This window comes from Podarcis tiliguerta (assembly GCF_965153285.1).
Source record: "Podarcis tiliguerta genome assembly, chromosome: 12".
Classification (NCBI taxonomy): Eukaryota; Metazoa; Chordata; class Lepidosauria; order Squamata; family Lacertidae; genus Podarcis; species Podarcis tiliguerta.
The window spans coordinates 57729686-57752466 of NC_139545.1; the positions used below are offsets into that span (position 1 = coordinate 57729686).

Genomic DNA, 22781 nt, shown 5'->3' on the forward strand with positions numbered 1-22781 from the left:
TCGGTAAGAGAAGTACATGGAAGGGGGCGTGTCTATGCAAATACCTCTGCCTTGTAAGCCAATCCGGTGAAGCGGGGAGCTTGCGTTGCCCTCCGGCGGCCGGCTCCCTGCGCTTCTCCTCCTGGCCCGCAGGTGGCGGTGCGGAGTCGCTCCCGGGGAGCCGCGGCTTCGTCGCCCAGGCCTGGTCCTCGCGAGCATGCGCAGTGCCGGCCCCACGGACCCAAGGCAAGTGTGGGGCTCTGCGCGGGAGACAAAAGCGGGAGAGAAGCGGCTGGGCGGGCGGAGGGTATTGCAAGGGGATGGGGGGGGGAGCGCGGAGGGGCCGGTCAGTTGCATTTCAGGGTGCCTTGGGTGCAGAAGGGCTGATCATCTGTATTTCAGGGTGCCTTGGGTGCAGAAGGGCTAGGCAGCTGCATTTCAGGGTGCCTTGGGTGCAGAAGGGCTGATCATTTGCATTTCAGGGTGCCTTGGGTGCAGAAGGGCTGATCATTTGCATTTCAGGGTGCCTTGGGGTGCAGAAGGGCTGATCATTTGCATTTTTGGGTGCAGAAGGGCTAGGCAGTTGCATTTCAGGGTGCCTTGGGTGCAGAAGGGCTAGGCAGCTGCATTTTAGGGTGCCTTGGGGTGCAGAAGGGTTGATCATCTGTATTTCAGGGTGCCTTGGGGTGCAGAAGGGCTGATCATTTGCATTTCAAGGTGCCTTGGGTGCAGAAGGGCTAGGCAGCTGCATTTTAGGGTGCCTTGGGGTGCAGAAGGGTTGATCATCTGTATTTCAAGGTGAATTGGGGTGTAGAAGGGCTGATCATTTGCATTTCAAGGTGCCTTGGGGTGCAGAAGGGCCAGGCAGCTGCATTTCAGGGTGCCTTCGGGTGCAGAAGGGCCAGGCAGCTGCATTTCAGGGTGCCTTGGGGTGCAGAAGGGCTAGGCAGTTGCATTTCAGGGTGCCTTGGGTGCAGAAGGGCTAGGCAGCTGCATTTCAGGGTGCCTTGGGGTGCAGAAGGGCTAGGCAGTTGCATTTCAGGGTGCCTTGGGTGCAGAAGGGCTAGGCAGCTGCATTTCAGGGTGCCTTGGGTGCAGAAGGGCTAGGCAGTTGCATTTCAGGGTGCCTTGGGGTGCAGCAAAGCACTTTGGGGGTTCCTTGAGGATGCCTTAGGTCAGATAAAGCAGAAGAGAGGCAGGGATAATTCCTGCTGTTTATTTTGGGGTTCAGCGAAGGTGCTGAGGGTACTGCTGCTTTCGAAAGATGCTTCTGGGGGTGCAGCAGGAGCCCTGCCCTGGCTTGAAAAGGGGGGGGAGAAAATACACCTTTGCTTTGGGGTACGGGACTTAAGGGAGGATGGCATCTAAGCTTTTGGCTTTCTTCCCTCTTGGCAGCTTGCCAACTTTTCCCCAAGGCCCCCTTTCCTAGGGTGAAGGGCATCCCCAACGCGGCGCCCATCTCTCTCCAACTTTGGTGTTTTGGTTCCGATAAGGGGCATCAACACCTGGCAAGCGACTCTTACCCAGGACCCTGTTCCCAGCAGTGAAATTTCACAGCTTCCGGTAAGCGGCCTCTGAAAGGCATTCCTTTTCCTGCTCTCTAATTGTGTTGGAGGCTCAATTCTCATCCAGCACTTGAATCACACGGGGTCGGTCTGGATGACCTCTGGCGGTCCCTTCCGACTCTACAATTTCCTGATTCCATTTCCTCCACCCTTGCAGAGCAAGCCATGGAGTTCGAGGTTTCAGAATCCGGCCGCCAGCTGCCGCCACGCCCTGCGGTAACCTGCAAGGCCACGTATAACGGGGAGAGGAAGGTCCCCGTCCCGGAGGCGTCTCCGTGGTCCGCCGTGGAAGCCACGGACACGGCGCTCCCTTCTCAGGGCGCCCGGCTTCAGGGCCTGGAGAGGAGGATGGTGGCTGCAGAGCAGAAGTGGGTTGTCTGCGAGAGGGTGGTGGCAGAGATGGGGCAGGAGGTGGAGAGCAAGCTGTCCGCGCTCGGGACCCTGATCCGGGAGAACAGCCTACTCCAGAGGAGGCTGGACAACTTGGAGAACCTGCTGAAGAACCGCAACTTCTGGATCCTGAGGCTTCCTCCGGGCGTTAAAGGAGAAATCCCTCAGGTAACCTTGCCCCGGCTGGCTTAATTTACTCTACAAATTATATGTACATTGTACAAATTATATGCAAATTATACAAACTATATGTGTTGAATGCTCCTTCCTTGGAGGTTTTTATTGAAATACTTTATTGTCACTTGTACAACTTGTATACGGTGAGATTACACAAGCACCCCCCACTCCGCTCTCTTAGTCTTAATTCCCCTCGTTTACCCACCAAACCCAAAAGTCAGCTGCCCTGTTGTTCTCTTTTCATTCAGCAGCCTAACAGCCCAGGATAGAAGCTATTCTTTACCCTGTTGGTGCGACTAATCCTGTTTCTATATAGAATCATAGAATCATAGAGTTGGAAGAGACCACAAGGGCCATCGAGTCCAACCCCCTGCCAAGCAGGAAACACCATCTTCTGCCCGAGGGCAGGAGATCAAGAAAGAGCCAGCCAGGGTGTGAATAATCATCCCTGAGAATTTTCCTCACTCTCCTGAGGCAACGTTCTTCCGCTATTTCATCCAGCGGATTCACGGGACAGCCCATAATATCTTGTGCTGTATTCACCACCCTCTGTAGGCACCTCCTATCCGTTGATGTCAAACCAGCGTCCCACACCGTGATGCAGTAGGAAAGGACACTTTCTGTTGCGCACCAGTAGAAGGAGATCATCAAATGTTGATTGACATCGTTCTTCCGCAATACTCTGAGGAAATGGAGTCTCTGTTGGGCTTTCTTAACCACCTGGGTTGTGTTTATTTTCCCAGTAAGGTCTTCACTGAGATAAACTCCTAAGAGACTCTCTCCACACAGCGGGGCTAGTTCTCCTCTCTTCCTCCCAAAGTCCAACACCATCTCCTTTGTCTTGCTGATATTAAGGTGCAAGTTGTATACAAGGACTCTTTCTTTGCTGCGATTCTTCTTCTCCATTACTTTTGCAACCCCCCTTTTCTCCACGGAGTTCAAGGTGGCTTACGTGACAATCCCCATCTTATCCTCACAACAGCCCTGTGATGTAGGCAGGGCCTAGCGGTTCCAAAATAAACGTCAAGAAGAACTTTCTGACGGGAAGAGGAACGGACTCCCATCAGGAGGTGGTGGGCTGCCCTTCACGGAAGTTTTATTCTTACTTATTTTTGGACAAAATAATAATCATAAATAAATAAGAATAAACATGTGCACCCCACCACTGAGACAATTCCATTGTAACTATCCAACCTCCCAAAATTTCAACACCTCTTGTGATGGTTTGACCCCTTTCTGTTTTAACAGTTCAAATTCTACAAGCATTCTCCATATCTCCCCAAAATCATTTCTCCTGTGTATTCCCAGTCTTACCTTAAAGGCATATGTTAATGTATCATTAATAGCTATATCCCACACCTCTTTAGACCATTCTTTTATTTTATATTCTGCTTGTCCCTTCCACTTCCTAGCTATCATAACTCGTGCAGCTGTCAATAAATTTGTGAATAATAATAATAATAATAATAATTTATTATTTATACCCCGTCCATCTGGCTGGGTTTCCCCAGCCACTCTGGGCGGCTTCCAACTGAATATTAAAAACAATGCAGCGTCAGACATTTAAAACTTCCCTGAACAAGGAACAGTTGTCTTTTAAAAGTAAAATAGTTGTTTATTGTCTTGACACCTGGTGGGAGGGCGTTCCACAGGGCAGGCACCACCACCGAGAAGGCCCTCTACCTGGTTCCCTGTAACCTCACTTCTCGCAGTGAGGGAACTGCCAGAAGGCCCTTGGAGCTGGACCTCAGTGTCCGGGCAGAACGATGGGGGTGGAGACGCTCCTTCAGGTATACAGGACCGAGGGCTTTAAAGATCAGCACCAACACTTTGAATTGTGCTCGGAAACGTACTGGGAGACAATGCAGATCTCTCAGGACTGGTGTTATGTGGTCTCGCAGCCGCTCCCAGTCACCAGTCTGGCTTCCGTATTCTGGATTAATTGCAGTTTCTGAGTCACCTTCAAAGGTAGCCCCACATAGAGCGCGTTGCAGTAGTCCAAGCGGGAGATAACCAGAGCATGCACCACTCTGGCGAGACAGCCTGGCTCTGGCCAGGGAGGGCGGGGTATAAATAAAATTTACTATTATTATTGTTACCATTATTATTATGCCGGGCCTTATTTACCATCTGTGTTATGGATTTTCAAACATTCTATCGGAGTTTAATTTACTTTTTAACAATGATCCCTTCTTTGTTTTTAGCTTTTGGTACTCTCGCTGTGTTGTTTGAAATGGTGCAGAGTCCTGACCTGACAGGCACTGGCTGGACGCAGGGAATCCCCAAGGGAACCCCCAGGGATGAAGGCTCAGAGCCCAGTGGTCAGAGGGAAGGAGGGAGCAGTCTTGGGAGTTTGGTGAGGTTTAGTGAGCGGGAAGAGGCTGTTGCAGATGTCAGCCCAACATCAGAATCTGCAGCCTGTGGAAGAAGACAGGGACCAGCTTGCCTCTCTCCTGTCTCCCAGAAGCAGTAGAGGTCTGAAGAGGGTGGAGCAAAGAGCGCCAAGACAACTGAGCCTTAGCCTGCTGGGGAAGGAACTGGGCAAGAAGTTTTCAGTTTTCGCAGCTGCTTCCTTGGGGCAAGACCTCTTGGGAAGATTTGCTGAGACCCCCTAGGCCTGAGCTGCATTTTGTTGAATAAGACAGTGTTCCCCAACCTTGGGCCTCCAGCTATTTTTGGACTACAATTCCCATCATCCTTGACCACTGGTCTTGCTAGCGAGGGATGATGGGAGTTGTAGTCCAAAAACAGCTGGAGGCCCAAGGTTGGGGAACACTGGAATAAGACATCAAAAGTGGGCAGAGGGGGAAAGATCTCTGGACGCGACGGACGGAGGCGGGCGCTCTGACGCGTGGGTCTCTTTCCACCCCAGGTGCCAGTGACCTTTGGCGACATCTCGGTCCATTTTGACGCTCAGGAGTGGGCCAACCTGGACGAGGGGCAGAAGGAGCTGTACAAAGGGGTCATGAGGAGCAACTACGAGATGCTGGTTTCGCTGGGTAAGAGCTTGGACACCCAGGCGAGATCTGGGCCTCTCTTTCTCTCTTAAATCTCCCAAACGATTTACGGCGTCTTTGTGCTGTTCCGTGTGATTGCGTTATCGCTGCCTGTTGCTTGTAAGCCGCTTTGAAGGCCGTTCTATTTTTCAATTGTTATCTTTTCTTTTCTTTTTGAATTTGCATTTTATCTATTTGCTAACATTCTTATATTACATTGGTAAACGTTGTCATACTACATTACAGGACTTACTATAATGTAATTTCCAACATGTATACAAAAATTATATACAAATTTTATATACCTAGAAAGAAAGAAAATGAAACAAAACAAAAGAAAGAACAAAAAACACAAACAATTTCCCCCCAATTTCCCCCCCAAAAATCATATGCATACCAACACACTAGACTTCCTGTCTTTCCCGTTGTATATTCCTTTTTTACAAATGAATGTACTCTTATAGTATATTTCTTTACATATTATCTAATACATTCCTACATCAAAATGTGCTCTTAGTCTTATTTCTCAACTCAGTCTCACTCCAACGTCAATCAAATGCTATTTTTCAATTGTTATTTATCGAATTTGTGTACCGTCCTTCGTCCGAAGGTCTCGGTTCACGCTGTGAAAATGCAGAACGGAACTGCAAAGTAGACAGTAAGAACAAGAACAAAGCAAACCAACATTTAAAAGGAAGTAGATGTTTGAATTAAAAGTGGCGTAGGAATATAATAAATCAAATCTGTGCCACACACTTTCAAATGTTTTGACTTCCATTTTTTGACTTAGCGCAGCTCGTGTCATCCAGAACCAACAAATCGCGGTTTAGAAGATCACATAACATCCCTTCTGTCATTGTGTGTATATTTTATTCGGATTTGTTCATGAGATCCATAACTTTTAGTATATGCTGAAAGGGCTAAGTTCCTCCAGTGTGCTTTTGGGCAGGCTGCTTCTATATTCCAATTAATGTGCATTCTCCCCCCCCCCATCCTCCTCCTCGTGCCCCCCTGGCATTTCTGCCCACTGAGAGCCAGTGTGGTGTAGTGGTTAAGAGCGGTAGTCTCGTAATCTGGGGAACCAGGTTCGCTTCCCCGCTCCTCCACATGCAGCTGCTGGGTGACCTTGGGCCAGTCACACTTCTTTGAAGTCTCTCAGCCCCACTCACCTCACAGAGTGTTTGTTGGGAAAGGAGAATGTTAGCCGCTTTGAGACTCCTGAAGGGGAGTGAAAGGCGGGATATCAAATCCAAACTCTTCTTCTTCTTCTTCATTGTGCATTCCCCACCACCCTGTTCTGAATGACACTGACTGCCTCTCCTTTTCCCGTGGCCAGACTATGCCATTTCCAAGCCCAGGATCCTGTCCCAGATTGAGCGAGGGGAGGAACCCCGTGTGGAAGACCCAGGAGACTCGGAGGCGGAGGAGCTACCTGTGGAACCAGGTAGGTGGGTGGGGTGATGAGGGATCAAGCCCCTTCTCCCTTAAATGGCCCTCTCCACTTTCCCGGCGGCAATGTTACTCTTTGGACATGAAAACACGTGAGCAAGATATTGGGCCAGGCAGAAGCTACGGTCAGGCAAAGAACCACAGACACTGAGAGATAACAGGACTGCTCAAGGCGCCCCGACTATAAAATTGGAGAAATCAAGAGATATATAGCCGCACCGCCAGCAAATGTCTTCTTTCTCGTATCCAAAAATGCAAGAAGGGCTTTTACACTCGCCAGAAGCTCGGCTCTGCCCTCGCCAGTCCTGGAAGGATCCTTTAAAAAAGTCCCATGTGCTCAGAGACTTTGCGCCTGTTCATTGGGGGAGAGAGGAAGCCCAGAGCACTTGTTCTTTAGATGTCCCTTTTATGAAGAGGCACGTAGTGAGACCATTGATCCCCTGCTGGTGAGGCTCGCCGACCTCCCGGAAAAGCAAAAAGTTGACCTGTTAGGCAAAGATCATAAGATGACCCAGATGGTTGCTAGATTCTGTGTACAGATCTGTAGGCGCAAACCATCCCCCGACCCAAACTACCATATTTTTCGCTCTATAAGACGCACATTTTCCCCTCCAAAAATTAAGGGGAAATGTGTGTGCATCTTATGGAGCGAATGCAGGCTCCTTGGCTTCAAGGATAGCCGCCTGAAGCCTCGGGAGCGCAGCGGTTTCGAATCCTTCCTGTCATTTTGTCCAATTATGCATAGTCCATTAATTTTGTCTGCCATTCTTCTTTCGTTGGAATTTCTTCTTGCTTCCATTTCTGGGCTAACAATACCCTTGCCGCTGTTGTTGCATATAAAAACAGTTTAACATCTTGCCTATTAATGTCCTGGCCTATAATACCAAGTAAAAATGCTTCTGTTTTTTTTTTAAGAATGTATATTTCAACATCTTTTTCATCTCATTATATATCATCCCAAAAGTTCTTTACTTTCTTACATTCCCACCACATGTGATGAAATGTCAGGTCTTGCTTTGGGCTTCCTGTTGGGACAGCTGGTTGGCCGCCATGATGGCAGGATGTTTGCCTAGATGGGTCCTATCCAGTAAGGAAGACTCATCATATTTTTTTATGTACAGTGGTACCTTGGTTTACGAACTTAATCCGTTCCGGAAGTCCATTCTTAAACCGAAACCGTTCTTAAACCAAGGCGCGCTTTCCCTAACAAGGCCTCCTGCCACCAGTTCCCTTCCACCGTTCGGCTTCCATTCTTAGACCGAGATAAAGTTCGCAAACCGGGACACTACTTCCGGTTTTGCAGAGTTCATAAACCAAATAGTTCGTAAACCAGGCTGTTCTTAAACTGAGGTACCACTGTACTGCCGTTAAGGAATCTCAGGATTGGGATGTGGCACACGAGGAAAAGGGAACGGTCTGGAGGAGGAAACAAGCAAGCACAGACACAAGTCCCAGCCGCTCTGAGTGGCGGTTCTGGTTGTCTTGCCCTCCTGAGCCTGCAGCGAGTGCCTGCGCAGGGATGCTCTTGGGCATGTGCGATGTGCTAAGTGAAAAGCAAGAGGTCATGCGTGGCCTCGTTTCCCCTGGGCTCATCCACATTCTTGTTACATTGCCGTTTCTACGGGGATATACGCTCGGTATTTATCACTCCTGTTATACAGAAATCTCCAAATGGGTCCGAACTTCAATGTCTAAAACTCCTGGTAGAGGACAGGGATCTGGAGATTACGCTAAGGGTGGCCAAATTCTGTGCGACTGCCATAAAACGTAGGGAACAAGCTGTACTACCAAAATGATTAAGGTTTTAAATGATAATTTTAGGTTATATTTTAGTGTTCAACATTTTATATATATATATATATATATATATATATATATATATATGCAGGTTTTGGTGTCCTCGGGTGTCTTCCCGTGTAAAAGTTGGGGTGTCTAGGCGACGTTTCGACGAGGTCTCACTCGTCATCTTCAGGCTGGTGCTTTCGGCTTCTTGTTACTGGAACAGAGCAGGATCTCAGTGTTTGAGTTCCTATAAATACTGTTGAGGAGGTGTGGTGTATAGCCTCCAATGTTCTGGGCAGAGAGGAGGTTCCCAGGCTAGTGTGCCTTTTCTTCTTTTGTTCCTTAATTACTTGAGGGATATCTTGAGTGATTTCTTGAGTGATTTCCTGAATCCCACTTAGGTGGGTCATTAGGTGTGGATTAGTTGCTAAAGCCTTCGTGTCTTGAACTCTTGAACTTTGTGAAGAGTTTTTCTGAGAAGATGGCTGTACTGCACTTGGTTGTGCTCTGGCTTGGCTTCGTGTATAGGGGCGAGCTGTGGTTTTGTGGCCTGTGCCAGCCAGATCTGTGTAGGGATTGCAGGGGGGTGCAGCATCCGGAGGTGCCACCCTGGTTTGGCTACTGGATGGTGTCTGTAATTTATCTGTGGAGAGGGTCTGGGTTTGGGTCTGGTGTGGTTGATTGGTGATGGCGTTCTGTGTGCCTCTGGATCTGGTGTCAGATTTTGTGGGGAGGGCTAATTTCCAGATGTCTGGCAAGCGGGATGTGTCGTCACGCTTGTTCATGTTGTGAGGGTGTTTCTCTATCTCGATGGCTTCCATGATTATTCTCTTGTGGTGATGTTCCATGTTAAAGAGCAATTTGGAATCTGCAAAATTAATTTCGTGTCCTGTTTCTTTCATGTGTTGGAAAAGAGAGGAAGTTTTTTCTTCTTTTTTGACGGCATTCTTGTGTTCTGCGATCCGTGCATTTATTCGTCTGTTTGTTTGTCCAATGTACGTGGCTGGGCAGACTTTGCAGGGTATTTCATAGACCCCTTGGTTTTCCAACTGAATTTTATCCTTGGGGTTTCTGAGGATATTGGCTATTTTTTGGTTGGTGCAAAAGGCTGTTTTGATATTGTGTTTATGGAGGATTTTGCTAATTTTATCTGTAGTGCCCTTGATATAAGGAAGGAGGGCTATGCCATTGTTTTCTTCTGTGTCTTGGTTTTTGGGGGGTGTTTCTTTTTGGATTAGCTTCGTAACCCTGTTTTGCTGGTATCCATTGGCAATTAACACATTTGAGAGATTCTGTAACTCAGTTGTCAAGTGGTCTTCGTCAGCCAGGCGTTTGGTTCTGGAGATGAGAGTCTTGGCTACGGAGTTTATTTGTGCAGGGTGGTGGTGTGATTGTGCATGTAAGTAGCGGTTGGTGTGTGTTTTTTTCCGGTAGATAGTGTGTCCTAGGGAGCCATCAGGTTTTTTGTAGATTAGAACGTCAAGGAAGGGAAGTTGGTTGTTGGCTTCTATTTCCATAGTGAATTGTATTTTGGGGTGTAGGCTGTTGAGATGTGTGAGGAAGCTATCCAGTTTTTCCTTCCCGTGTGGCCAAATTACAAAGGTGTCGTCAACATATCTGAGCCAAAGTTTGGGTTTGTGTTCTGACTTGTCTAAAGCATTGGTTTCAAAGTGTTCCATGTACAGGTTAGCGATGACCGGTGAGAGGGGTGATCCCATAGGTGCTCCTTCTATCTGTTTGTATCTTTGTCCATTGTGGATGAAGTACGTGTTGGTTAGGCAGTGGTTGGTCAGGTCCAAGATGTATTCGGGGGGATTGTATTTGTTTTGAATGGCTGTCAAGGCTTCATTAATGGGCACTTGTGTGAAGAGAGATACAACATCGAAGCTCACAAGTAGGTCATTGGGTTGTAGGTTTTGCTTCTTTATTGTTTCTATGAACTGGAAGGAGTTTGGAACGTGTGAAGAGATGGATTCTGCATAGGGCTGAAGTTGCTTGGCGAGAAATTTAGCGAGATTTTGTAGAGGTGAGCCTATGGAGCTGACTATTGGTCTGAGTGGTGTTCCTTCTTTGTGTATCTTGGGGAGGCCGTAGAGTTTGGGGCATCTGGATGATTTTTCTCTGGGGATGATTCTTAGCTGGATTTCTTCACTGATAGGAGAGGCTTTTATTTTGGATTTGGTGGTTTTTTCCAGATAGGTGGTGGGATCTGTTTTTATAGGTTGGTAGGTAGGGTCTTGGAGTAGATTTGATAGTTTTGCTTGGTAGTCCGATGTGTTCATCACAACAGTGGCATTACCTTTGTCTGCTGGGAGAATGATTATGTTGTTGTCTTTCCTCAGGTTGGTGAGTGCTTTCTGTTCTTCTTTGTGTAAATTGCTTCTGGGTGGTTTGCTGGAGCAGAGGATGTTGGTGACTTCAAGTCTGATTTTATTGGCTTCATCTGGATTGATTTTGGTTAGGCTAGCTTCGACTCCGCATATGATGTTTTCCGTGGGGATGCGTCTCGGGGCGACTGCAAAGTTGAAACCTTTGGAGAGTACTTTGGTTTCAGTTGAGGTGAGGATCCTGTCTGATATGTTATGTACTGTTTGTTTCATGGGTTGTTGTGGAGGGTGGCTGGGCTTCTGGCGTTTCTCTAGTTTGTGGAGTTTGTTGGTGTGTGTGTCTGTCTTGTGTGAGGTCTCCGTTTCAGCTCTCCAGACGGCTAGTTGTTTGCATTTGTCCCAGAGTGCAGGGTGGATTTTGTTACAGAGTTTGAGGTGAAGAGTGAGTAGATCTTTGTTGGTTTGGTTTAGTAGGTATCTTTTCTTGTGTAGTTCGTTTCTGATTAGAGATAGTTCAGTTCGTTTCAGGATCCTTTCGGTAGCTGGGGTTTTAGAGTGGAATTTAAGTTGGAAGCATGTGGGAATTAAGTTGTTGTCTCGGCAGTTGCGTAGGAACAAGAGATCACATAAGATGGTGGCTCTTCGGATTTCTAGTTTCTCGTAGGTTCTTGTCAGCTGGAAGGTTTCCTCCCCGTAGAGGTGAGATATTTGCTTTCGTAGATTTTCACGGGTACAGGAATGCAGGTTTTGGTGTCCTCGGGTGTCTTCCCGTGTAAAAGTTGGGGTGTCTAGGCGACGTTTCGACGAGGTCTCACTCGTCATCTTCAGGCTGGTGCTTTCGGCTTCTTGTTACTGGAACAGAGCAGGATCTCAGTGTTTGAGTTCCTATAAATACTGTTGAGGAGGTGTGGTGTATAGCCTCCAATGTTCTGGGCAGAGAGGAGGTTCCCAGGCTAGTGTGCCTTTTCTTCTTTTGTTCCTTAATTACTTGAGGGATATCTTGAGTGATTTCTTGAGTGATTTCCTGAATCCCACTTAGGTGGGTCATTAGGTGTGGATTAGTTGCTAAAGCCTTCGTGTCTTGAACTCTTGAACTTTGTGAAGAGTTTTTCTGAGAAGATGGCTGTACTGCACTTGGTTGTGCTCTGGCTTGGCTTCGTGTATAGGGGCGAGCTGTGGTTTTGTGGCCTGTGCCAGCCAGATCTGTGTAGGGATTGCAGGGGGGTGCAGCATCCGGAGGTGCCACCCTGGTTTGGCTACTGGATGGTGTCTGTAATTTATCTGTGGAGAGGGTCTGGGTTTGGGTCTGGTGTGGTTGATTGGTGATGGCGTTCTGTGTGCCTCTGGATCTGGTGTCAGATTTTGTGGGGAGGGCTAATTTCCAGATGTCTGGCAAGCGGGATGTGTCGTCACGCTTGTTCATGTTGTGAGGGTGTTTCTCTATCTCGATGGCTTCCATGATTATTCTCTTGTGGTGATGTTCCATGTTAAAGAGCAATTTGGAATCTGCAAAATTAATTTCGTGTCCTGTTTCTTTCATGTGTTGGAAAAGAGAGGAAGTTTTTTCTTCTTTTTTGACGGCATTCTTGTGTTCTGCGATCCGTGCATTTATTCGTCTGTTTGTTTGTCCAATGTACGTGGCTGGGCAGACTTTGCAGGGTATTTCATAGACCCCTTGGTTTTCCAACTGAATTTTATCCTTGGGGTTTCTGAGGATATTGGCTATTTTTTGGTTGGTGCAAAAGGCTGTTTTGATATTGTGTTTATGGAGGATTTTGCTAATTTTATCTGTAGTGCCCTTGATATAAGGAAGGAGGGCTATGCCATTGTTTTCTTCTGTGTCTTGGTTTTTGGGGGGTGTTTCTTTTTGGATTAGCTTCGTAACCCTGTTTTGCTGGTATCCATTGGCAATTAACACATTTGAGAGATTCTGTAACTCAGTTGTCAAGTGGTCTTCGTCAGCCAGGCGTTTGGTTCTGGAGATGAGAGTCTTGGCTACGGAGTTTATTTGTGCAGGGTGGTGGTGTGATTGTGCATGTAAGTAGCGGTTGGTGTGTGTTTTTTTCCGGTAGATAGTGTGTCCTAGGGAGCCATCAGGTTTTTTGTAGATTAGAACGTCAAGGAAGGGAAGTTGGTTGTTGGCTTCTATTTCCATAGTGAATTGTATTTTGGGGTGTAGGCTGTTGAGATGTGTGAGGAAGCTATCCAGTTTTTCCTTCCCGTGTGGCCAAATTACAAAGGTGTCGTCAACATATCTGAGCCAAAGTTTGGGTTTGTGTTCTGACTTGTCTAAAGCATTGGTTTCAAAGTGTTCCATGTACAGGTTAGCGATGACCGGTGAGAGGGGTGATCCCATAGGTGCTCCTTCTATCTGTTTGTATCTTTGTCCATTGTGGATGAAGTACGTGTTGGTTAGGCAGTGGTTGGTCAGGTCCAAGATGTATTCGGGGGGATTGTATTTGTTTTGAATGGCTGTCAAGGCTTCATTAATGGGCACTTGTGTGAAGAGAGATACAACATCGAAGCTCACAAGTAGGTCATTGGGTTGTAGGTTTTGCTTCTTTATTGTTTCTATGAACTGGAAGGAGTTTGGAACGTGTGAAGAGATGGATTCTGCATAGGGCTGAAGTTGCTTGGCGAGAAATTTAGCGAGATTTTGTAGAGGTGAGCCTATGGAGCTGACTATTGGTCTGAGTGGTGTTCCTTCTTTGTGTATCTTGGGGAGGCCGTAGAGTTTGGGGCATCTGGATGATTTTTCTCTGGGGATGATTCTTAGCTGGATTTCTTCACTGATAGGAGAGGCTTTTATTTTGGATTTGGTGGTTTTTTCCAGATAGGTGGTGGGATCTGTTTTTATAGGTTGGTAGGTAGGGTCTTGGAGTAGATTTGATAGTTTTGCTTGGTAGTCCGATGTGTTCATCACAACAGTGGCATTACCTTTGTCTGCTGGGAGAATGATTATGTTGTTGTCTTTCCTCAGGTTGGTGAGTGCTTTCTGTTCTTCTTTGTGTAAATTGCTTCTGGGTGGTTTGCTGGAGCAGAGGATGTTGGTGACTTCAAGTCTGATTTTATTGGCTTCATCTGGATTGATTTTGGTTAGGCTAGCTTCGACTCCGCATATGATGTTTTCCGTGGGGATGCGTCTCGGGGCGACTGCAAAGTTGAAACCTTTGGAGAGTACTTTGGTTTCAGTTGAGGTGAGGATCCTGTCTGATATGTTATGTACTGTTTGTTTCATGGGTTGTTGTGGAGGGTGGCTGGGCTTCTGGCGTTTCTCTAGTTTGTGGAGTTTGTTGGTGTGTGTGTCTGTCTTGTGTGAGGTCTCCGTTTCAGCTCTCCAGACGGCTAGTTGTTTGCATTTGTCCCAGAGTGCAGGGTGGATTTTGTTACAGAGTTTGAGGTGAAGAGTGAGTAGATCTTTGTAGGAACTCAAACACTGAGATCCTGCTCTGTTCCAGTAACAAGAAGCCGAAAGCACCAGCCTGAAGATGACGAGTGAGACCTCGTCGAAACGTCGCCTAGACACCCCAACTTTTACACGGGAAGACACCCGAGGACACCAAAACCTGCATTCCTGTACCCGTGAAAATCTACGAAAGCAAATATCTCACCTCTACGGGGAGGAAACCTTCCAGCTGACAAGAACCTACGAGAAACTAGAAATCCGAAGAGCCACCATCTTATGTGATCTCTTGTTCCTACGCAACTGCCGAGACAACAACTTAATTCCCACATGCTTCCAACTTAAATTCCACTCTAAAACCCCAGCTACCGAAAGGATCCTGAAACGAACTGAACTATCTCTAATCAGAAACGAACTACACAAGAAAAGATACCTACTAAACCAAACCAACAAAGATCTACTCACTCTTCACCTCAAACTCTGTAACAAAATCCACCCTGCACTCTGGGACAAATGCAAACAACTAGCCGTCTGGAGAGCTGAAACGGAGACCTCACACAAGACAGACACACACACCAACAAACTCCACAAACTAGAGAAACGCCAGAAGCCCAGCCACCCTCCACAACAACCCATGAAACAAACAGTACATAACATATCAGACAGGATCCTCACCTCAACTGAAACCAAAGTACTCTCCAAAGGTTTCAACTTTGCAGTCGCCCCGAGACGCATCCCCACGGAAAACATCATATGCGGAGTCGAAGCTAGCCTAACCAAAATCAATCCAGATGAAGCCAATAAAATCAGACTTGAAGTCACCAACATCCTCTGCTCCAGCAAACCACCCAGAAGCAATTTACACAAAGAAGAACAGAAAGCACTCACCAACCTGAGGAAAGACAACAACATAATCATTCTCCCAGCAGACAAAGGTAATGCCACTGTTGTGATGAACACATCGGACTACCAAGCAAAACTATCAAATCTACTCCAAGACCCTACCTACCAACCTATAAAAACAGATCCCACCACCTATCTGGAAAAAACCACCAAATCCAAAATAAAAGCCTCTCCTATCAGTGAAGAAATCCAGCTAAGAATCATCCCCAGAGAAAAATCATCCAGATGCCCCAAACTCTACGGCCTCCCCAAGATACACAAAGAAGGAACACCACTCAGACCAATAGTCAGCTCCATAGGCTCACCTCTACAAAATCTCGCTAAATTTCTCGCCAAGCAACTTCAGCCCTATGCAGAATCCATCTCTTCACACGTTCCAAACTCCTTCCAGTTCATAGAAACAATAAAGAAGCAAAACCTACAACCCAATGACCTACTTGTGAGCTTCGATGTTGTATCTCTCTTCACACAAGTGCCCATTAATGAAGCCTTGACAGCCATTCAAAACAAATACAATCCCCCCGAATACATCTTGGACCTGACCAACCACTGCCTAACCAACACGTACTTCATCCACAATGGACAAAGATACAAACAGATAGAAGGAGCACCTATGGGATCACCCCTCTCACCGGTCATCGCTAACCTGTACATGGAACACTTTGAAACCAATGCTTTAGACAAGTCAGAACACAAACCCAAACTTTGGCTCAGATATGTTGACGACACCTTTGTAATTTGGCCACACGGGAAGGAAAAACTGGATAGCTTCCTCACACATCTCAACAGCCTACACCCCAAAATACAATTCACTATGGAAATAGAAGCCAACAACCAACTTCCCTTCCTTGACGTTCTAATCTACAAAAAACCTGATGGCTCCCTAGGACACACTATCTACCGGAAAAAAACACACACCAACCGCTACTTACATGCACAATCACACCACCACCCTGCACAAATAAACTCCGTAGCCAAGACTCTCATCTCCAGAACCAAACGCCTGGCTGACGAAGACCACTTGACAACTGAGTTACAGAATCTCTCAAATGTGTTAATTGCCAATGGATACCAGCAAAACAGGGTTACGAAGCTAATCCAAAAAGAAACACCCCCCAAAAACCAAGACACAGAAGAAAACAATGGCATAGCCCTCCTTCCTTATATCAAGGGCACTACAGATAAAATTAGCAAAATCCTCCATAAACACAATATCAAAACAGCCTTTTGCACCAACCAAAAAATAGCCAATATCCTCAGAAACCCCAAGGATAAAATTCAGTTGGAAAACCAAGGGGTCTATGAAATACCCTGCAAAGTCTGCCCAGCCACGTACATTGGACAAACAAACAGACGAATAAATGCACGGATCGCAGAACACAAGAATGCCGTCAAAAAAGAAGAAAAAAACTTCCTCTCTTTTCCAACACATGAAAGAAACAGGACACGAAATTAATTTTGCAGATTCCAAATTGCTCTTTAACATGGAACATCACCACAAGAGAATAATCATGGAAGCCATCGAGATAGAGAAACACCCTCACAACATGAACAAGCGTGACGACACATCCCGCTTGCCAGACATCTGGAAATTAGCCCTCCCCACAAAATCTGACACCAGATCCAGAGGCACACAGAACGCCATCACCAATCAACCACACCAGACCCAAACCCAGACCCTCTCCACAGATAAATTACAGACACCATCCAGTAGCCAAACCAGGGTGGCACCTCCGGATGCTGCACCCCCCTGCAATCCCTACACAGATCTGGCTGGCACAGGCCACAAAACCACAGCTCGCCCCTATACACGAAGCCAAGCCAGAGCACAACCAAGTGCAGTACAGCCATCTTCTCAGAAAAACTCTTCACAAAGTTCAAGAGTTCAAGACACGAAGGCTTTAGCAACTAATCCACACCTAATGACCCACCTAAGTGGGATTCAGGAAATCACTCAAGAAATCACTCAAGATATCCCTCAAGTAATTAAGGAACAAAAGAAGAAAAGGCACACTAGCCTGGGAACCTCCTCTCTGCCCAGAACATTGGAGGCTATACACCACACCTCCTCAACAGTATTTATAGGAACTCAAACACTGAGATCCTGCTCTGTTCCAGTAACAAGAAGCCGAAAGCACCAGCCTGAAGATGACGAGTGAGACCTCGTCGAAACGTCGCCTAGACACCCCAACTTTTACACGGGAAGACACCCGAGGACACCAAAACCTGCATTCCTGTACCCGTGAAAATCTACGAAAGCAAATATATATATATATATATATATATAAACTGCCGCTAAATCTGAATTGTCTCTGTTATACCCAATTGCAATTCAATGTATCCCTGTTGTGTTTTATGATTTTCCTGATAGTGAAGTAAGTGACCCGGACGACTGGTCTGTGACCGTAATAATAAAATTCATTCATTCCCTGGGTTCAGGATCCCCGATCGCTGCAACGGAGGCTTCTTCCTGGGACGGGGAAGAGGTCAAGGAGGAGGTGCGGCCCTTTGATGACCCAGAAGAGAGTCAAGAAATGAACCTCGCCATCGACCCCGACTTGGGTGAGTCCTCTCTTTAGAAAGATCTTTCCTCTGAAAACATTTTATTTTAAAAATCCAATTTGGATCTATTTTATTTTTTAAAATCATTGATTTTTATCCACACTGCTTCTTAGCAGCACTTGGGGTCAGACGTTCCCCAAATGCCATAGCAAAAAAAAATGGGGGGGCTGAGGTTTGATTCCCAGAAAAAATCATTTGGCGTATAGAGAAATTTCCTCTTTATTTCCCAAAGAACTCCAGATTGTTCAAGACGAGACGGGGCCGCAGATTAAGGAAGAGCAGGAGGAAATCCACATCAAGGAAGAACCTGCGTCTCCCGTGAGCCCTGGCAGCGGTGAGTGTTGAGGCCCCTTGGGCACAGAACCAGGAGCCCTTCTTGGATCAGGGCCCCAGGATGAGCACCAAGAACAGGCCAGCAGTGCCGTTGACCGTTCTCCGGGTTGGTGAAGCTTGTTTGGCCACAATGAGAAAACAGAGCCTTGAGCGTCGTCGGCCTGGTCCTGCGGAACTCCCTGCCACTAGAGATTCAGCAGGCGCCTTCTGTGCCCAATTTTTAAATGCCTACCATACTCCGCCAGTCCTAGGCAGGCAGTTAAGAACACCTCCTTCCACAGCGGTTAGTTGGGCTCCGCTTTTAAATGGTCTTATGCAGGGCTCAGCAGACTTTTTTAGCAGGGGGCCAGTCCACTGTCCCTCAGACCTTGTGGGGGGCCAGACTACATTTTGGAAAAAAAATGAACAAATTCCTATGCCCCACAAATAACCCAGAGGTGCATTATAAATAAGAGGACCCATTCTACTCATGTAAAAACACCAGGCAGGCCCCACAAATAACCCAGAGGTGCATTTTAAATAAACGGACACATTCTACTCATGTAAAAAACATGCTGATTCCTGGACTGTCTGTGGGCCGGATTTACAGTAGAAGGCGTTTGGGCCGGATCTGGCCCCCGGGCCTTCGTTTGCCTACCCATGATCTTATGCTTTTGTTTCCGTAAGCCGCTTTGAAATATATTTTTAATGATGCAGCAATATACATATTTTAAAGTGATTTGATAAACAAAAAAGCATCTCCGTGTGCGATGCCTCTGCTGTCGTCGGACTTTTTCTGCATGTCGGCCTTTTCCCGTCAGTAAAATGACGGTTGGGTTCTTTGGGGGGGGGGCAGCAGGGGGCGTAAAAGATTGCTGGGGAATGATGAGCAGTTTCGGTCTCGTCTCTCTCATCCACAGAGCCCCTTGTTCCTGCCTGGATTAAACAGGAGGAGGAGGAGGAGGAGGAGGAAGAGGAAGAGGAAGAAGAACAGCCCATTGAGGATCAGCAGGTCTTGGTTCCAGCAGGTGAGGGCTGACTTGGGAAGAATCATAAAATCATAGAATCCGTTGAGTCGGAAGGGGTTTCGAGGGTCATCTAGTCCAACCCCCTGCAAAGAGGAGGAAGGCCTTTTAGTTTTGGCATAGAATAGAGCTGCTGGGTAGATGTTGTGGCTACCTATAGATCCATAGCATTCTTCAGCCAGACCCACATCCAGGCCGAACTGCAAGATCTTTACACAATCTTTCGATGTAGCGTCACCTAAACTGTGGAACTCCTTGCTTATTGATATCAGCCTTCATTATATACTCTTTTCGGTACCTGCTAAAAACTTTCTTGCTTAGGAAAGCTTTCCCAGATGTTTAGAAAGTGCCTTCTAGTTTTAATCTGTTTTTAGTCTTACAGTGGATGCTCGGGTTGCGAATGTGATCCGTGTGGGAGGCACCTTCGCAACCGTCACACCTGTGCATGCGCAGGTCGCGATTTGGCGCTTCTGCACATGTGCAAAGTGTGATTTGGTGCTTCTGCGCAAGCACAATTGCTGAAACCCGGAAGTAACCTCTGCCGGTACTTCTGGGTTTGGCGTGGTGCACAACCCGAAATCGTGCAACCCGAAGCATCTGTAATCCAAGGTATGACTGTATTCTTATTTTAACTTTTCAAAAGAAAAAACTTTTTTTATATAAAAAAATTTTTTTTTGGTTTTTCAAATAATTTTTTTACAGAGAATATATCACACATAAATAATAAAAACAAGATTCCAAGGAATCTCCTGGACTTCCGTCCTCCCTTTTGTGGCTCCTATTCTTATTAATCCTTTCCTCCCACATCTTTTGTGATAATCAAAAATTTTTACTTCTTCCATTCAAAAGTTGAAACTTCAAATTGGTCTGCAAAAAGAAAAAGACAGTAAGATTATTAGCAAAAACAAATTAAAACATTCAAGGAAGTTCCGGGCTCAATCCCCAGTCGCATCTGTCGGCGAAGTGGGGGGAAGCCTGGAGAGCTGCTGTCAGTCAGTGTAGGCAATACAGAGCTACATGGAGCAACACTCTGACTCCTTTGTTAAATCAGCCCTTGATTTAGAACAATGAGGACTAGAATCTTGCTTTATTTTTAGGGGAGCACAGCAGTAGAGCCTCTGCTTGGCATGCAGGAGGTCCCAGATTCGGCTCCCAGTGACCTCTCTAGATAGGGCTGGGAATGTCCTCATCTGAAATCCCCCACAACGGCTGCCTGCCAGTGTAGACAGTACTGAGCAGAATGGACCCAATGATCTAACAGCTTCCTGTGAGCCTCAGGAGACATTTCCTTGCCCCTGCCCAGCCCCCTTTTCCTAAAGACTGTTTGCTTTTTGCCCCAGCTGGACTCAGGACGCCGTGCAGGGCCGCAGAAGAGGAGGAGGAGGAAACCGACGAGAAGTCAGCCGCCCAGCCCAGCGCGACGGAGGACCCCGAGCAGAAAGCGGTCGAAGGCAACCTCTTCCAGTGCGAGATGTGTGCCTCGGACGGCTCGCCCCGGACGGCCTCCGCCGACCACCCCTACAGCCGCAAGCGGAAGTTCCAGTGCACGGGCTGCAACCGCAGCTTTGCGTTCCAGGGCCAGCTCTCGCAGCACCTTCTGACGCATGCGCCCGGCGCCCAGTTCCCGTGCGGCCAGTGCAACCTCTGCTTCTCCAGCCAGAAGTCGCTGGCCGTCCACGAGCGCGTCCACTCGGCCAACTGGGCCCTGCCCTGCTCCGTCTGCAGCAAGGCCGGCCCACCCGCCTTTGACCAGAACCAGCAGTCTCCAGCGCCCGGCCGGCCGGCCCCCTGCCTGGAGTGCAGCGTCTACTTCACTGACCCGGCCGCCCTGGCCGCCCACCGGCGCATGCACTCGGACGACTGGCCTTTCCGCTGCCCGCAGTGCGACCGGACTTTCGTTCACCAGGGGCTGTTGCTGGAACACCTGGAAAACCACAGCCGCATGCAGAGCCGGCGCTGCCACACCTGCGGGTCGTGGCTGTCCTACAAAGGGACCTTGATGCCCAGCGGAGCCCGCCTGTTCCACTGCAAGAGGTGCAATACCGCCGGGCGAGTCCCAGGGGACTTGAGGGCCTGAGGCGGGAGAATTCGACCCGCCGTCGTTGAGGGGGCAGCCCTCAAACGGGCACAGAGAGCGTTCTCCTGGCAGACCCTTTGAGCTCAGCAAGGCAGCCAGGGACCCCTCTTGGAAGAAAACGGGGCGTTCTCCCCCGAGACACGCACAACTTTGCTTGTGGCTTTGTGCAGGTGGCAGGAAGACAGACCGGTAAACAGAGGGCCAGGCTGGGGGTGAGAAGCAAGCAGAAAGGGCCGCCCAAGATTTGGCGCGACTTTCCCTGAGCCTGGCAAGCGAGGTGGCAGCGGGCCGAGTAAAGCTCTTTCCCTGCTGGGTTTCCCTGGCCCGGTTTCCTGTGCTGGGGTTTAAGGCTGGCTCCTCCCAGGAACCTCCAACAGCTTTCGCCAGGCCTTGCAGAGCCCAGTAAGGTGGGGATAGTCACTCGGGTTGTGTGTGTGTGTTTTTCTGCCTTTGCGCGCAAATATCCAGGACGTACCGTATTTTTCACTCTGTAAGACGCACCAGACCATAAGACGCACCTAGTTTTTGAAGGAGGAAAAAAATATTCTGAATCCCAGAAGCCAGAACAGCAAGAGGGATCGCTGCGCAGCGAAAGCAGCGATCCCTCTTGCTGTTCTGGCTTCTGGGATAGCTGCGCAGCCTGCATTCGCTCCATAAGACGCACACACATTTCCCCTTACAGTCATACCTCGGGTTGAAGACGCTTCGAGTTGAGCGCGTTTGAGTTGTGCTGCTTGGAACCCGGAAGTAACGTCATGCGCAGAAGCGATGAAAAGCGACGCACGCAGACACGCCGTCGCTAGTTACATTTACTTCTAGATACAAATGGGGCTCCGGAACGGATCCTGTTCATATCTAGAGGTACCACTGTACTTTTTAGGAGGGAAAAAGTGCGTCTTCTAGAGCGAAAAATACGGTAATCCCCAGGGCCTAAACTGCAGGCCTGCTGCAGCGCTCTCTTTTGAGTCCTCACGTGGGTCAGACAGTGGAGCAGCGTTCCTGGGATGGCCAAGCCTCATTATGAAGGAAGGGGGTCTCTCTCCCTGGCCTCTCCCAGGTAGGATTTTGCGGTGTGGCAAAGCTGTGGCCACACGCCATCCGTGGATGCAGGCGGAGAGGGCCTTGTTGTTAACTTTCCCCCTGCAGTTCTTCTCCGTTTCTGCGGCCTCAATAAGCCCCAGTTCCTTTTCCTTTGGCAAACTTTTTTCTCCCAGGCTCTGCCCGCCTGAGGGACTCACCTGCCTGAGTTGCAAGCTCCGGGGCATGGATTTCTGCCTGTCCTGTAGGGGGGCGGCAGGTGCTGAATGCCCAGGGATCAGTGGGGCTGGGAAGGCAACAGCGCTGAGACATAGACCCCTCTTGATAGCAGCAGCTCCAGCTCTGTGGGAGGTCTGGCCCTTGGCACAGCCTCCTCTCCCTCCCTGGGGGGCCACAGGCACAAATCCCTGCAAAATACCCCCAAACGGGGAGAAGGCCTTTGCAGTGACGTCTGCAGCGGCCAGTTCTGGGGTCCTCTCCTCAAAGACAGCTGCTGAAGCCCCCTAGAGTGGCACGTTGAATGCCTGGTGGTCTGTGGGGTCCAGCCATGAACCCAGTACAGTGGGTGTAGGGCAGGGGTGAGAAAATACCTTGGCAGTGCCACTTCTTCCACCATCTGCCACGGGAAGAGGCTCCAGAACCAATGGCTGCCTCCTCTGTTCAACCCCCCAGCGACCCCATTTCCTCCATGCCCGCTGCCTCTGGGCTACTGAAGGCCTCAGAGCTCCTCATTAGGTGCTTGCCGCTGCCCCCTGCCCCATGGAGGTGGATTGGGGCCTCCTTAAAGGGGCAGCCA

At 48.3% G+C, this 22781-nt stretch overlaps 1 protein-coding gene across 2 annotated transcripts; it reads left to right on the top strand.

Moving 5' to 3' along the window:
• The first annotated feature begins 219 nt into the window (after window positions 1–219).
• LOC310660931 (uncharacterized protein) lies at window positions 220–21508 on the top strand. 2 transcript variants are annotated; one of them, XM_083406516.1, is made up of 9 exons: window positions 220–286; window positions 1375–1542; window positions 1702–2102; window positions 4984–5110; window positions 6444–6551; window positions 17411–17533; window positions 17766–17867; window positions 18766–18873; window positions 20211–21508. In XM_083406516.1, the coding sequence occupies exons 3-9, from the start codon at window positions 1710–1712 to the stop codon at window positions 20945–20947; spliced, it is 1698 nt and encodes a 565-aa protein (XP_083262642.1). In that variant the 5' UTR covers window positions 220–286; window positions 1375–1542; window positions 1702–1709; the 3' UTR covers window positions 20948–21508. The 2 variants fall into 2 exon arrangements, with proteins under 2 accessions (XP_083262642.1, XP_083262641.1); XM_083406515.1 differs by lacking the exon at window positions 220–286 and having other exon boundaries at window positions 1064–1542; window positions 20211–21494.
• The last annotated feature ends 1273 nt before the right edge of the window (window positions 21509–22781 follow it).

Bases quoted from the DNA above. Each gene is read 5' to 3' on its own strand.
- LOC310660931 (XM_083406516.1), top strand. From the start codon at position 1,710: ATGGAGTTCGAGGTTTCAGAATCCGGCCGCCAGCTGCCGCCACGCCCT. The intron at 17,534-17,765 runs GTGAGTCCTCTC...TATTTCCCAAAG, and splicing joins CGCCATCGACCCCGACTTGG to AACTCCAGATTGTTCAAGAC. The intron at 18,874-20,210 runs GTGAGGGCTGAC...TTTTTGCCCCAG, and splicing joins GCAGGTCTTGGTTCCAGCAG to CTGGACTCAGGACGCCGTGC.